Source organism: Cnephaeus nilssonii (genome assembly GCF_951640355.1).
Source record: "Cnephaeus nilssonii genome assembly, chromosome: 10".
In the NCBI taxonomy this organism is placed as follows: domain Eukaryota; kingdom Metazoa; phylum Chordata; class Mammalia; order Chiroptera; family Vespertilionidae; genus Cnephaeus; species Cnephaeus nilssonii.
In genome coordinates this window covers 15249479-15264658 of record NC_137081.1, presented here as the reverse complement: position 1 = coordinate 15264658, position 15180 = coordinate 15249479, and the positions used below count along the sequence as shown (strand labels likewise).

The following is a 15180-nucleotide window of genomic DNA, read 5'->3' as shown; positions in this document are numbered from 1 at the left end:
AAGATACAAACATTATAAGCCTACTCTAGCCAAAACTATAGAAAAGACAGCCTGATATTAAAATTGGATTCTTTGGGCCTGAGAATCTACTGTGGGGGGAAAAAAAGTAAGAGTGAGAAGTTGTTCTTTCCATGAACAGATGTATAAAGGAAATGATCTCCAGGACTTTGTTCTGTCAGGTTAAGGACACAAAAAGGGGACACAGGGCAGGAGAGTTTGGTGGGAGGAGACTGATGAGGGGATTTATTTTGACAGAGATGCCATGCTGTCTGTAACACTTTCCTTTTGGGGAAGGTTTGTGGCCATGCTGCTTTCTAACCCGAAGCTTAATAAAAAGAAGATTCAAATGTTTGGAGAGCATGGAAATGCATTTCCTGATGTTGGGAGACACTAGATTTCTCTATTAGGCCAGAGGAGGGCTGATGACTCTGTGGGACCCAAGGAGTACTGCTTAGTTGGAAACTGGCTCCACTCCTAGAGTTAATAGGTAGGTAATACACGCGGGCCAGGTGAGGGCCATGCAGCAGACAGAGCTGGGGAAAGTCATCTTATATCACGTAAGTAAGGCTGTCTGGTTGGGGGTGGTGGGGTGAAGCCTCAGAAGAAAGAGGCTGAAGTGTACCACTGGATGCCCACTAAGGAGAAATTTGCTAAAATACCTTCCCTTACTTCTCCTTACTCCCCCAGTTTTATACCCAGAAGGAGCAAAAATAGCATCTGTCAGGAAGAAGAGAAAGTGAGTGTACAGAGAACACAGAAGATCTACTATACTCCCAACGCAGGCTTACAACCAAGGCCAATCCATGCTGGGAAGAGTACAACTTCAGAGTTTGGACTGTTACATGGGCTGGAGGTTTTAATATCTGAGTTTAGGCTTTTTTAAATTAGAGATTATTTTTATAGCCAGAATAATTGTATTATCTGAGAGTGACTAAAATGTCACAGTCTGCCCAAGTCTTCAGCTTGAGGCATGAGATTTCTTCCATAATGTTTAAAGAAACTGTGAGAGACAAAAATAAATTTGTGTTTTGAGCCACAATTCATATGAGTCATGCTTGTTCAACACATTGGTTACACAGGAAAAGACACAGTATTGGTACTCTGGTGTCCGTATAATGAGTCCTTTCAGTTGAAGCAAAAAAATGGCTGAGAAGTCTTCTTGGTGTCTCTTTGTGTCTTAGTTTGCTGATGTTAATGGAAATATCATATTTTTTGTTTACTAATATTAAAAATAAACTAAGACCATGTGAAGTGTGTATTTCATGACTTACATTTACAAAAAAAGGAGAATGTCTCTTTACATAAATGATATTATTTATGATTGAAAATCATCTCTCATTTTCTGAATTAACAGCAAATACATGAATTTTTTCAGTGTCTTATAATACTGAGATTTGTACATAATATTTATTTGGTATCTTTATAATGGCTGTCATGAAAATTGCTAATTTGAGTATTTAATTCAATCATATCTAATCCTTTAGACCAGATGAGACATCTTGGACTGCTTGGGTTCAAAATCTGACTTTGCCCATTTCGTTTTAAACAACCTCTTTATGCTTCAGTTTTCTCATCTGTAAAATGGGGACACTAATCATTACAGTACTCATAGGATTTAACATGTTTATCAGAATGCCTGGCACAATCACTTAATAAGTATATAATTATTGCTGGTAATGCCTACTTCAGTTGGGCTTTCAGTGGGTGTTAAAGGTGCATTTCAACAGGAACTATACCAAGGGTTTATCTTAGGTACCAGTTAGCCCCACATTGCACCATGGGGCCTGTCACTAACAAGCTCCTTCTGTTGTTGGCCTCAGGGGCCCCCATTATCTCTTCAGTTCTTGTTCCTTGTCTCCATACTATGATAAGAGTTAAAGTACTGTGGTGACTTGTGGTTCTTATCAACAAACACGAGGGAAATTATAGGGGAATTAAGATTGAAAACAGGTGATCATAGCCAAGATATGGTTATATGAGCATCATGTATTTGCTTCCAGGATGCCAAAAAAGGTGCTGTTTTTCTCTGTGGGACTCAGGTCTCCTTGACGTTGGGGAAGGTGACAATGCAGGGATAGGGATAGGCAAATGAGATCTGTGGCAGGTGGCTGGCAGGCCAGCAGGCTACTAGGTACCAGCATAGACCATTTGGGCTTCCTGTAAGAGCTAGCTAGGCACAGTCCTCCAGAGCCCCTGAAGGGGCCATAGCTACTGGTAGTGCCTGAAGGCCAGGACTTTTGGGGGAACTTGAACAAGATATTGGAGACTCTGCTGTCCCAGGCATTAACCTTGCAGGTGCTTGAATTGGAGGAGGTGTGTGGAACCCAAGGGCATAGGCTTGGGTAGACAAAGGTGGGCATTGATAAGGAGAAAATCTGGGCAGCAAGTCTTTCAACATTATAGCAACTTCTTCAGCTAAATAAGGTACACACTGATTGAAAATTGGTCATGGGTTTAAGAACAGGTGACTCTCTTTACTAGGTTAGAACATTTTCCCACTCTGTCTTTTTTTACTTCCAAAAGTAATAGGCAAGTATCCTATAGGTTCAGGACTACTGAGAAAGATGTTATTTTTTTGCCACTTCTCATTTGTCCAGGAAATTTTTATTTATCGTAAGATGAAAAGACAAAAATAAATACTCTGCTGTATTTCTCCTTTTTCTCTGCTTCAATGATAAATCACAGGTGGGAGCAGAATCTTACAGGTGTTTATCATGGACATGAAAGTTACTAGTTGCTATTGTCACATAAAAGTACTACTGAAAGGGGTTTTTCCTTCTTCTTGAGAAAAGGTAAAAATCTGCTCAATAGATTTAATAGACTCCTAGTCTCCCTGACCTACCCAGCTGCCTTCTGCCTGATTGGGGATTGAACCCACAACCTGGGCATATGCCCTGACCGGGATTGAACTGTGACCTCCTGATTCTAGGTTGATGTTCAACCACTGATTCACCACAGCCGGACAAATTTCTTGATTTTTGACAACACTGTTCAGGCCAAACAAAGCACACAGCCAGGACTGGAGCAGGAGATTTTAATAAAATTTGAAGGAGTAGAAGTGGGCAAAGCTGTGGCCTATTGTGACAAAAAGGAAAGAAAAGGAAAACCTAGTGAAGGACAGTATTTTAAAAACAATTGCAGGTTACTGGACTGTGTACTTTGGATGACTTTTTAGCTTTGAATTATTTGGGTCACAGTTCTGTATGTAAGTGCCACATTTCCCCCTTATAAGCTACACAGAGGGTTGTTTTGTCATTCTACATTAGATCTGAGTTACTTGTATCTCCTCAAGGCAACTAAACTCATCTTTAACTTGTTAACTAATAAAAAGGAAATAAAAGTCACTGTGACTCATACTACCAGATGAATAAATATCTTAGTCCCTGTGTTTTCAAGACTTCCTGGAAGGAAAACATGGATGTTAATTTTTAAAAATATATGATTTTGGCTAGATTGTACCTAATCTGCTTCACATCTGCTACTTGGTAACTGAAATCAGACCTGGTGTGGTGTCTCAAGTAGTCTTTTCTTTTTTAAAAATATACTACTCCTGACACCATACAGAAAAATTAAATCAAAATGGATTAAAGACTTGAACATGACCTGAAACAGAAAAATAGAAACAGATAAATAGAAAAAAACATGGGCACTAAACTTATGAATCTTGATCTCAGAGGGGTCTTTGTGAACTTGACCCCAAGGCAAAGGGAATGAAACAAAAATAAATGAATGTGACTAACTTCAAACTAAAAAGCTTCTGCACAGCAAACGAAACTACCAACAAAATAAAAGGCAACCAACCAAATGCTCATACAATTCACCACCAACAAAAACAATCCAATTAAAATAGGCAGAGGACCTGAATAGAAACTCTTCTAAGGAAGATGTACAGATGGACAACAGATATATTTAAAAATGCTCAACATTGCTAGCTATAGGTGAAATGCAAATCAAAACCACGATGAGATACTACCCCACACTCACAACAATGCCTCTTTTCAATATGACGATAAATGTTGAAGAGAATGTGGAGAAAGGGAACACTTGTACACTGATGGTGGGAACGTAAACTGTTGCAGTCACTATGGAAACCAGTACGGAGGCTCCTCAGAAAATTTAGAGCTACCATCTGACCCAGCAATCCCTCTTCTGGGTTTCCATGCAACAAAAATTGAAAACACTTATTCTTAAAGATGCATGTATCCCTATGTTTATTGCAGCATTATAGTCAAGTAGTCTTAGGAATAATTCTTACCTGTTAGTGGGCTGCAAACAGAGTTCTTTCTCCTTCGGCACATTAGAAAGGATTGGATAAACTGAGTGCTTCTCAAACTTTAATGAGCAGATGAATCACTGTAAATTGGTCTGGAATGTAGACTGCAAATTTGCATTTTTAATCAGCTCCCAGGTGAAACCTAAACACAGTTTGAGTAGCAAAAAAACTAAAGGCTGAATCAAGACAGGGAATACGGTATATGGATGTAGAAGATGTATGTTTTTATGACCTGCACAGCACTAAATCCTCTCTTCTGGCAGTAGCAGACTGACTTTACTTTGAAGGGAACGTTTCCTCTCCATGATTTGTTCATGTAGTCCAACCACCTGTGACAGAGTTAGATCTAAACTCAAGCCTGGCCAATTAGCACAAGGGAACAGGTGACTCAAGTAATTCAATGATTTTTCAGACCCTGGCTTTTGGCTAGAGCAGTGGTCGGCAAACTCATTAGTCAACAGAGCCAAATATCAACAGTACAACGATTGAAATTTCTTTTGAGAGCCAAATTTTTTAAACTTAAACTTCTTCTAATGCCACTTCTTCAAAATAGACTCACCCAGGCTGTGGTATTTTGTGGAAAGCCACACTCAAGGGGCCAAAGAGCCGCATGTGGCTCGTGAGCCGCAGTTTGCCGACCACTGGAGAGCAGTGGTCGGCAAACTGTGGCTCTGTTGACTAATGAGTTTGCCGACCACTAGGCTCGAGCTACTGGAATAAGGCTTTCTTTGCAGGTTGTACAACCTGGAGCTTCTAGTGACCATCTGGAAAGGGGTGCCTGCCTGAGAATGAAACCAACACAAAGGAAGCAGAAAGATTCCTAATGACATCTTTTGAGTGCCTGAATTCATTGATGCCTGAGCCATACTCCTGTCTACTTGGTTACTTGAGTCAATAAATTTGCCTTCATGCTTAGCCAATTTGATTTGAGTTTCTGTCACTTGCAACAGATAGCCTTTGCTAATACAGTAGTGATAGGGTCTGACACATGGTAGGAATTGAGCAGATAATTGTGGCCTTCTCTTTACAATGTTCCTTTGCTTGGATTGAACAATATATATTGCATTTCTATACAAACAAGGGACACACACACACACACACACACACACACACACATATAACTTTTCCCAGAGAAGTAGAAACAATCTGAAACTATAAATCAGATGACAAGCAATTTTATTTTGCAAAACAATCACTATACAGCAACAAATACATTTGCAAATTTTGATTGAAAAACATGAACTAACTACAATCAGCCATTGAAGAAATGCCTTTCTATGGTAACAGGCTCTAGAGTTATCAGAAGAAAGAAACCCCCCACAGATTTGTAGCGGAGTGTTGGAACCTTGGAATCCCAGCATACAGAGTATACTTTTTGTTGATTTTTTTTTCTTTTTGCTAAAGTTGAAGTAGATTTTCATGATTGACAGTTTTGAGCTTAAATATAAGCTTTTTCTGGCAGAGGGACTTGGCCTCAACCTACACACAGAGGCTAAAACTCCTAGGCCTAGAAAAACAAACATCAATGCTGATTTTACCACATCGATCTTGGAAGGAGTGCCTAGAATTTGCCTTTCCAAGCCATGAATCTACTTTATTTATGTTGGCTACTTAGACCATGAATAGTTTATTTACCTCCTTTTGGGGGCATGAACAGTATGAGAAAAACTATAATTATAGCTATGCCAGAATTAAGCACATTGAGATTATTTCTTTACTACGACTGACATGTTATATTTTGGTTGATGATCCCATTTCTTGCTGTACCACTATAGGAGTGTCTGAAGAAGCCAGCTACCATTAGTACAGTCTTCCATCTAAGAAAGTTCTCTCTTTAACCTTCTTCAGCCATAGGTAGTTGGTGTTACACAGGCGTCTTGCTTGTGGGTGGGATTTCAGCCCATCACCCTGCTGGAACTCAGCAGGAGGATCCAGAGAGAGTTGGTTCCTAAATGAACACGGCCTTTGAAACTCATCCTAAACTCGGATCTTTCCTGCATCGTTATAAGGTACCCAATTCTTGGCTGCAGGTGACCCAGAGAGGGCGAGTTCATGGGAGAAATTGGCCTTTTAACTCTTCACAGCTCTGGATTACTTAGGTCTCCTTTAACAGGTTCTCAAAGGCTAAAGCCCAAGAGAAACTGGCATGAATAGATCTAGAACTGGAACTATGAAGCTGTAGTTTCTAGATCAGCGTATGGATGTCCCCACAAAAGTGGTGTTCAAAAAGCTTAATTTGTGTCGTTAATCTTGAGAGTGAAGGCAAGATGGGTTCCACCACTTATCCCCATAAGAAGACATTTATCCTGTGTTTCTCTCTTTTACTGGTACAAAGAATCAGGTTTTTCATTGTTGCTGTGATTAACATTATAGAGAATCACATTTCCATACAAAGGAAGAGCATTTATTCATTGTAATTTTTCTGTGGTTTGAAATAAACATTTGTTTTAAATGCCAAATCTAACAACTTAATGCTTTACACAATTTTTACTTTAGACACGTATTTTTAAGAAACTGAATTATAATGTGTAGAGATGTTCATTTATTCTTAATTTTTATAAAAAAACTTAAACCAAGTTGAAAAAACAAACAAACATATTTCACTTGTTAAAATTGTTCTAATCCGTTGTTAACTTCTTTCTACCGAACTTCAATCACTATCTAACACTATCAAACATGTAAGAAAATACCATAAGTTTCCACACGACTATTCTTTCTTCTATTTTCTGGTGCATTTCAAGGGAAGCTGATGGATAAAATGCCCAGATTGGTCAAATAAAACCTCACAGCAATTATTAGGCAGAAAATAGACACATTCATTGTCCTACTCAGTAGTTTCTATCTTTTTTACTGTTATATGAAGTAACTGATTTAAACATAGTTTCCGACATGTTTGCCTATGTGAAACCTTTTTTTAGAGAGTGAATGGAGAGTGAATGGTGCACATTTGCTCCTAGAGTTTCTTTCTGTGGAAGTCACATTGGTTCCAATAGTCAATGAGTCACAAAATGTCACCTGTCTCTCTCTCTGTTATTGCATCCCTTGAATTCTTTCTTAGATGCTACTATTCTTCCTTTTTGCCTCACCCACGCTCATTATTTCTTCCTTTATATTCATGAATTGGTTTGGCTCAAATGAATCAAACACCTACCAGATCATTTGCCTGTAACTGTTCATAATCCAACCTACCAGCCCTGAGCAAGAAAATGAATAGATAAAATACTAAAATGCACCCACCCAGCCTGGTAACACATTGCCTTATTCAGGCCATTGACTAATGCATTGTTTCTTCATAAGTCTAAGATGGATGATTTATGAGAGGAATTAATTCATTGATTTGTGATTTCTAGACTGTATATAAAGTCAAACAGTATTATATACTCATAAGTAATGCTAAGTCATACAGTATTCCTTTAAGCAGTGTTGGAGTCTTGAATAAAATGATTTTGATATCTGCATCTCAAGTATTTTGTAGCTACAGCTTCTCAAAAATACTGTATTTTTCCTTTCTGATCAAGGGATCTTTACTTTGGGGAAGGAAGCCAAATCTCTTCTGTCAGATAATTTAATAAGCAGGTCCTATTTAGAAGAATGGGATAACATGTCCCAAACTCCTACTGTTAGTTTCAACTTTAGCAAATGGAAAAAAAAAGGAAGAAGAAACATTAATAAGTCTTTCATAAATGATTACAGAAATAAAACCCAAACTATTCTGTGATTCAAAATAATTGAAATCCATAATTTCAAACCAACAATTTGTAAACCCTTTTATGTATAACTGGACTCACCCCCACAAACTCCATGTTGGTGAAAACAAAGAAAAATAAAATCTTCTAGCATCACGGGAGAGACTTGTATCTGGCACTATAACAGGGTTACAGCTTTGAGGTGTTACAGAAAGCAACTTCATGCTAAAACTTTTTGTCTTTTTTAATGTATTTTTTTAAATAGGGAAAGAACCCTGCTAACATCTACTTTCACATACCTAAAATTGCAACACCAAAGGGTGCAGGAGACACAGATACTGTGAATAAGGAAGTATAATATTCAAGTATATGAGGAAGTATCACAAATGGCCACAGAGAAATATATATATATTTATATCTATAATACTGTATCAAACAGATGGAAAGGGGGTGTGAAACTGGTAGTGTGGACACAAATCTAGCTGATAACTGACATTCTAACCAGACACGAGTCCATCCTAGTGAAAGTGCTTCATTCTTAAGAGAGCACGTTTGCACCACTTCCTTAACTGCAGCTCAAATGCTTCGTAACTATGTTTTAATTAGTTAAATAATTTATTGAATTGACTTATACTCTGATATAATTATCCAGGTCCCAAATGTTAATAACTTAATTGAATCTTTCTTCCCATTTATACAAAATAACACTTTAAAAAAACCTTATTTCTTACATGCTCTTCCCTTCTTGCCATCAGACTCCTTGATTTATTTTTAACCGGCAATAAGTTACAATGTGAAGCTTTTATTGTTTCACCCAGCAATAGAATAGTGAGATGAGCAGCTTGGATGTTAACAAGGCCTTTCAGAATGTAGTGGGTAGCCTTCAGGCACATGAAAGGTGAAAATGCAATTTTTCAAATAATAATACTCCATGCAAAACAGAGCAGAGCAAAAATAATCGTCCAATTGTACTTAGGTAAAGCCAGTGTCTTCTGTTGCAAATGGAAATCAAGTCAATTTCTGCATATGCTATTCCTGTTTTTAAATATAAAATTGTAACAATTACTAGAGTTTGGGAATGAGATTATATTTATTTTATGGTTTGTAAAGAATAAACATAACACCTGCTCAGAGCCCACTCCTGCCAAGAGCTCATGCCTAAATAGTATTACTTCAACGCTAAATGAGAAATATTCACAAGCCCTGCTTAGCGAGTGCAGCAGTGACATCCTCGGCCAGGGTGGCAAGCTGAGGGGATTCGAGCAGGTTGATGCTTCCCGAAGAGGAGACGTTGCTGAGTCGCCTGGGGGACGCCACGCTGGATCTGCCTGGGGACTGCGTGATGATCTCAGCTCCGTGGTCCACACGGGCCTTAGCATGCTCTCTGAAGTTCAACTTCTGGCTGTCAATCTGTTTAAGACAAGCATCCATCCTCGTTAATTCAAGCATCTTAACTAACCCCTAGATCTTTTTCTATATCCCAGAGCTAATGTGAATGTCACTTCTACTCAGCTCTGCCATCCCTACTTCCCCTATGTTCAGGTCTTTAATCTGGGACCCATGTTGATGAAGAGGATTTCAGAAGAATTAAAAAAAAAAAAAAAGGCGAGACCACTCATGACCTTGTTCCTTACCTTGACATTACCACCTCCAGGTACGTGGTGAGCATTGTCAAGCGAACCGACTTTAGCTTGGGCCTTTTCTTTGAAATCCAGTTTTACACTCTCAATTTTCACACGTCCACCACCTATGTGAGGAGAAAGGCTTTTAAATGCCTTGCTAAAATGAAATATTTTATTAGTGGTGACTATTTCCCCAAAATGATTATAGTAGATAGACCATTGTAAACCACAAGCTTAATTAACTCGACTAGCCTCTGACCATAGATGTGAAAAAAAATCTTTTAAAATTTCTAGTCCATACCATTTTCCACATGTCATCCAAGTCGATGACATCTTTTTTGTACCATGATATGGATTGCTTTACATATTAATACCTTTCTCCTCTATCCACTGTAACATAAGGTATCAGAGGGGCTTCTCTTATCTGTATAATAAATATTCTGTGACTGCAGGTACTGACCTGTTTCCTTCATATTCTCCGTAGATATTCCACATTCCACGGTCACCTTGTGAAAAGCTTGCTGTTGTCAAGGATCATTGTGCTAACACTTCTTTATGAATTTAGTCATCTGATTCAATTATTATAGAAGAGCTAGATTTAGGAATAGGTGGGAGTCCATGACAATAGTCTATTATACCAGTAAATCTCTGCACAGAACATTTCCTTGTCTATGTAAAATTTTTCTGTGCATCCAGACCCCAGGTGAATTTGAATAATTGTATACTTACTATCTGGAATTAAAGAATGCAATATTTTCTTTTGTATTCTGGAAAAAAATAGGCAGTGTGACCAAATACCTCAGTCATACTGTTGACAGGGAAGTACAAAGTCAGCTAAGTATTTGTGGGCTTGAGTTATAGACAGGGGAATTGTGAAAACAGGCAGAATGGGGCCAGGTCCCTGCTGCCTCATGAGTGACAGAAGCTAAAGCCAAGGTAGCAGTTCTGAAACTACTAATAGAGATTCCATATAAGTAATTTTAATTCTTTGACTTGCCAAAGCAAAGCCTGATTTCTAGACATGTTTCTAAGGCATTTATCCATTTTAAATCTTATCCTTCCTTTGTTTTTCAACTAATAAATCTTTTTAATAATCTTCTCCTGATCAGCAATCTTACTGGGCTTAATTGTTCTTCCACCTTGTTTCTGATAACATGTGAGACAACAATGAATGGGAACACTCTAATACCTGGTTTAATTAAGATGCTAAGCATAGATGATTAAAATCAATTGCTTCCTCATGTTATCCTATAATACAATGATATATAAAAATTTTATCAAAATTTCTCAAGAAAATTACAAATTTGATAGTTGTCCATTATTTACATATGAGTGGAGGTGGAATTTAGCAAAAATACATGTAATATGTGATACTCAGAAAAACAACTCAAAATATGTTAGAGTCACATTTGAAAGAGGGGAAAAATCCTTAGGAATTAAGAATATAAACTCTATTGTAGATCACTAGTCCCATGACATATACTAGAAAATCAAGAGGTCAATGGTCAAATACGTTGGAGAAGCATTTATATTCTGCTGAGAATTTACAGATCTTATTGACCTACTAAAGGATCTGAGAAATTCAACAGATAAGTAAAATTCTTCAGCTTTGCTTAACCACAATCCTTATTTCACTTAACGTAGAAAAACAATCTCATGAAAAATCGTTGGAAATGCTGCTTTAAATCCATGTAATTATGTATGACTATATGATCCAAAGCATTTTATAGACTATACTAGTAGCCCGTTTGCACGAAGATTCGTGCAATAGACCTTCATTCACCTGGCTGCCTGCACCAGTTTTCTGCCGGCACCAGGGACCCAGGCCTTGGCTGTGGCCACCGCCTTCTGCCTTCTTTCAGGGTCGGGGCTTGGCCCCGGGCAGTGGCCTTGGGCTCGGCCGCACCCAACATCCCTGCTAAGGATTGAAGGAGCCGACCCCCAGTGGTTTCCTGTGATCTGTGCAGGCTCCCCGCTGGTGCCCAAGGCCGGGAAAGCCTCCGCCTGAGGCTTTCCCGGCCTTGGGCTCCGCCACACCCCAACGTCCCTGCAAGGTTTCCTGGTGGGCGTGGTTGGTGGGCGTGGCGTGGTTGGTGGGCGTGGCTTGGGCGTAGCGAAGGTGCGGTCAATTTGCATATTTGTCTATTATAAGGTAAGATATTTAGAAAGAGCTGCAATAAGCATGTTGAGTACATAGAGATAAATGTATATTGTAATTTTTAACCTGTCCTATGATATATGGCCTATTTTTGGTAATTGAGTTTACTTGTCCAAATGAAGATGTCCAAATTTCTAACTTGTTTCTCTATATAAAAGAATTAAGTATCAGGATATTGAAATGCCCTTCCAATTGGGTATTTCACAACAACAAAACCTTTGCCTGTCAACTTCTTGAATCCAATAATATTTCTCAAACTACTAAAAGCATTTACTTACCTGGCCTGTGGCGGATGTTCTTCAGAGAGCCACATTTGGATGTCACATGGCTTAGGTCTATCTTCTTAGTAACAATCTGTACCTGTGTGAATCACATAAAAATGCTTAAAATAGTTTAGATATGAACAAGCCCCCTAAGTTCCTACATAAAATCTAGAAACATGTCCAAACTCACAACACACTACAATATATCCAGGAACCCAAACTGAAGTACATACACACATAGGGCAACATTATCTCCCACATGTCCTCCCACATGTTTGGTTGGAAAGAAGGACCCGAGTGAAAGAAAATCCTAAAACAGAAGATTGTATTAGTAGAAAATAGATCATGCCACGAAGGGGACAGAAACACCTGGATTAATAAAGCAAGAACGAAGCCACATCGTGTTAAACCTTTCCATAAGCAAAGAGCCAAGTGAAGAGGTAAATTATTTTTTCAAAAGTGATTTTTACATAAAAGTGACCAACATTGCTCATAGATACAAGAAAAACAGCGTTGCTTTATGTTACAAGAAGAAAAAAAAGCTGTAAACATGCTTTTCTAAAACATTATGTCTTAGCTAATGGAATTTTTCTTGTGCACCAGATTATTAATGACAACAGCATTTTCTTTTCTTTTTGTGTTTTGTTGAAATTATTTCCTCTCCCAATATTTAGAATAGTGCTTCTCCAAGTGTGGCTCATTGTCCATTTGCATCAGAAGTACGTGGGGATTACTAAATTGGATGCTGTGGAAATGGGGCCAGGGACTCTGTGTGTTTGAATAAGTGATTCTTCCCTAGAGGAAATTTTAAGATGATTGTTTTGGAAGTTGGAAGCTCACCTACTTATTTTAAGTTTGTTAGTTATCTCAATTTATCCCTTTTTACTTAGGTATTTTGTATTTTGGGTCTACCTTCTGATCACTTCAAGTTAGTTACTTGGACTGGCACTGTTTCTGTGAGAGCACCAGGTGGTGAGACTTACAGTTAGGCCAACAGGGCAGAGGGCAACCATGTCCATGTAAATAGTGACCCTGAGGCTTAGCCCAGAACTCTTGGAGAAGTCCATCAAACCTTGCTATGGACTTCCCATGACAGGGAAATTTTTATGCTCAGTGGATCAACTTTGAACATCAGGTGACAATTCTTGATAGAAGTCACTTGCTCCTCTCTCCTTTCACTGTTTGACTCCATCTCTGTCCAGTTCAGGAGCAAGGAGCCAAAAGTTATTAGGCAGGTGAGAATTCTGGTTTTTGTACTCTAAATTATTGGAGTCCTGAATGGCCAGAACCTAAAGTTTAGGTGACAGGATCTGGCTTGAGTTTGCCTGTTTCAATTCTGCCTCAACTAAGTTTGAGAGATATGGATTCATCTTTCCTTTTCTCTCAGGATATTATGTCCACTCAATTTAAGAGACAGGAAATATACAATTAAGACATGTTTGCCGGGACTTGAATCCTTTCACTTCAAATTAGATATGACCCATACTTCACCAGTTTTGTGTTATTCAAGGGATTTCTAACTCTCATGAATGATTTAGCTCAAAAGACTGACATCACACACTGGGTATTTTAAACTATATCAGTCTTTGCCTCAGGAGTAATTTAAATGGAGCTAGAAAAGTGTGTGCCCAGGTGACTTCTGCAAGGGAACGGAGATAGCATGAGGAAATACCTTGGGCCAAAGGCCAGCAAACAAAATTGGCAAGTGAAGTGGGTTTTCCAACCCCCTGAAAACCATAGTGCACTCCATTAAGGTTTTGTTTCTTCAAATGAAAGCAAGAGATGTGCTGGTGATCTTAAAAGGAAGAATGAGAAACCCATCACCAAAAATGCAGAGGCTGAGGAAAGGAGACAGGGTGCTGGCTGTGCAGATGGCTCCACGCAATCAGGACAGCTTTCTAACGGAAGCTGCTACTTACATTTCCGCCCCCAGCAGAATGTGTGATGTTATCCTTGGAACCACATCTGGACTGAACCTTGCTAAAATCGATCTTCTTGTTTAAAATCCTAACCTAAAAGGAATTGGAGGTAACTTCATTGTGCATTTTTCTTTCAACATGCTGGGTACAGGGAACCAGAAGGGGTGGTTCCCAAAAGGCTCCAAACTCCCCTCCACCTACATAACCATTTAAGGGAAAAACGAACACCGAACTAAAGAGCAGATCTATCGTATAAAAATGAGCCTCTATTGTTCTGCACTCCCAAGGGCCAAGTGCTCCAGAGCCTTACGTATCCCCGTTGTAGGCAGGGATAATATGGAAGCAATGAGAGGAAGAGAAAATGAAAACTTGGATCACCTGGGAGGAGGAGGCTTCCAATACTGTGGGCAACAGTGAGACTCAGGTTTGCTCTATGGAAGGTCCAATAGTTCAGTGTAGTTCAGCCCAGGATCCTGAAGGATATGCCAGTGCCCTGCCTGCCTCTCTTTAACCCTGACAGTGTCAGCATCGCCATTATAAATCATCTTCACTTAATTGTATTATTGGGTCACATGGCACAGGGTCTAGTGAATGCTATAGGTGAGGGTCCTCATTCATTCAGGGGAAGAACCCCTGGTTTCCTAAGAGGGTCAACAAGGAGGCTCTGGGCCTTCCCTGAAGGCTTGGCTCAGTGGCCTTTTGAAATGCCTCTCTGAAAACTGCTCACAAACAGCCACTGCCCTTGGATGGTGGGTGTGGAAGCATTCTTTCCATCTGCAGAAGGTAGAAAACCAAAGAACTTTAGTTAGCTGGCTTGTATTAGGTCATGTAGTCCAGGCCTTGGGTGGGTCCAGCAGATTTGAGGTTAGGTGTTTTATTTCTATTTTCAACAAGTTCAGTTTTATCTTGAAGACAATAGCAAATCCAGATCTGGAAAGATATTACTCTGGCATAATATACTAATGTGCAAAGTAAAACTCTTGTGACGTCTTTGATGTGCCTTTTGAATTCTGCATGGTGTAGAGGGCAGATAAGCAAAGTTTGCACAGAAAGAAAGGTTTATTTTTGTTGTTTGGTTGGTTCATTTTATTTTTTCTAAAGCTAGTGTTTTTCCCTTCCCCCAATAGCTAAAGAGAAATCACATCTTCAATGCTTTATGGGACAGTTTATCCTCTTATTTTTTTTTAAAAAAAAGCTAAATAAGTTTATCTTAGATATACAGCTGTGTTACATCTAATATTACATCTCTTGATCTTTTA

General features: G+C 38.9%; 1 protein-coding gene across 6 annotated transcripts in view; it reads right to left on the bottom strand.

Annotated features, from left to right (window-relative positions):
• Positions 1 to 5432: 5432 nt before the first annotated feature.
• Positions 5433 to 15180, bottom strand: part of MAP2 (microtubule associated protein 2) — a 227656-nt gene continuing 217908 nt past the window's right edge. For all 6 annotated transcript variants that reach the window (XM_079782259.1, XM_079782254.1, XM_079782257.1 and 3 more), the window contains 4 exons: positions 13922 to 14014; positions 12018 to 12099; positions 9594 to 9706; positions 5433 to 9369 (listed from right to left, as the gene is read on the bottom strand). In XM_079782259.1, the coding sequence (XP_079638385.1) occupies positions 9154 to 9369; positions 9594 to 9706; positions 12018 to 12099; positions 13922 to 14014 (504 nt within the window). In that variant the 3' untranslated portion in view covers positions 5433 to 9153. The remainder of the gene's footprint in view (positions 9370 to 9593; positions 9707 to 12017; positions 12100 to 13921; positions 14015 to 15180) is intronic.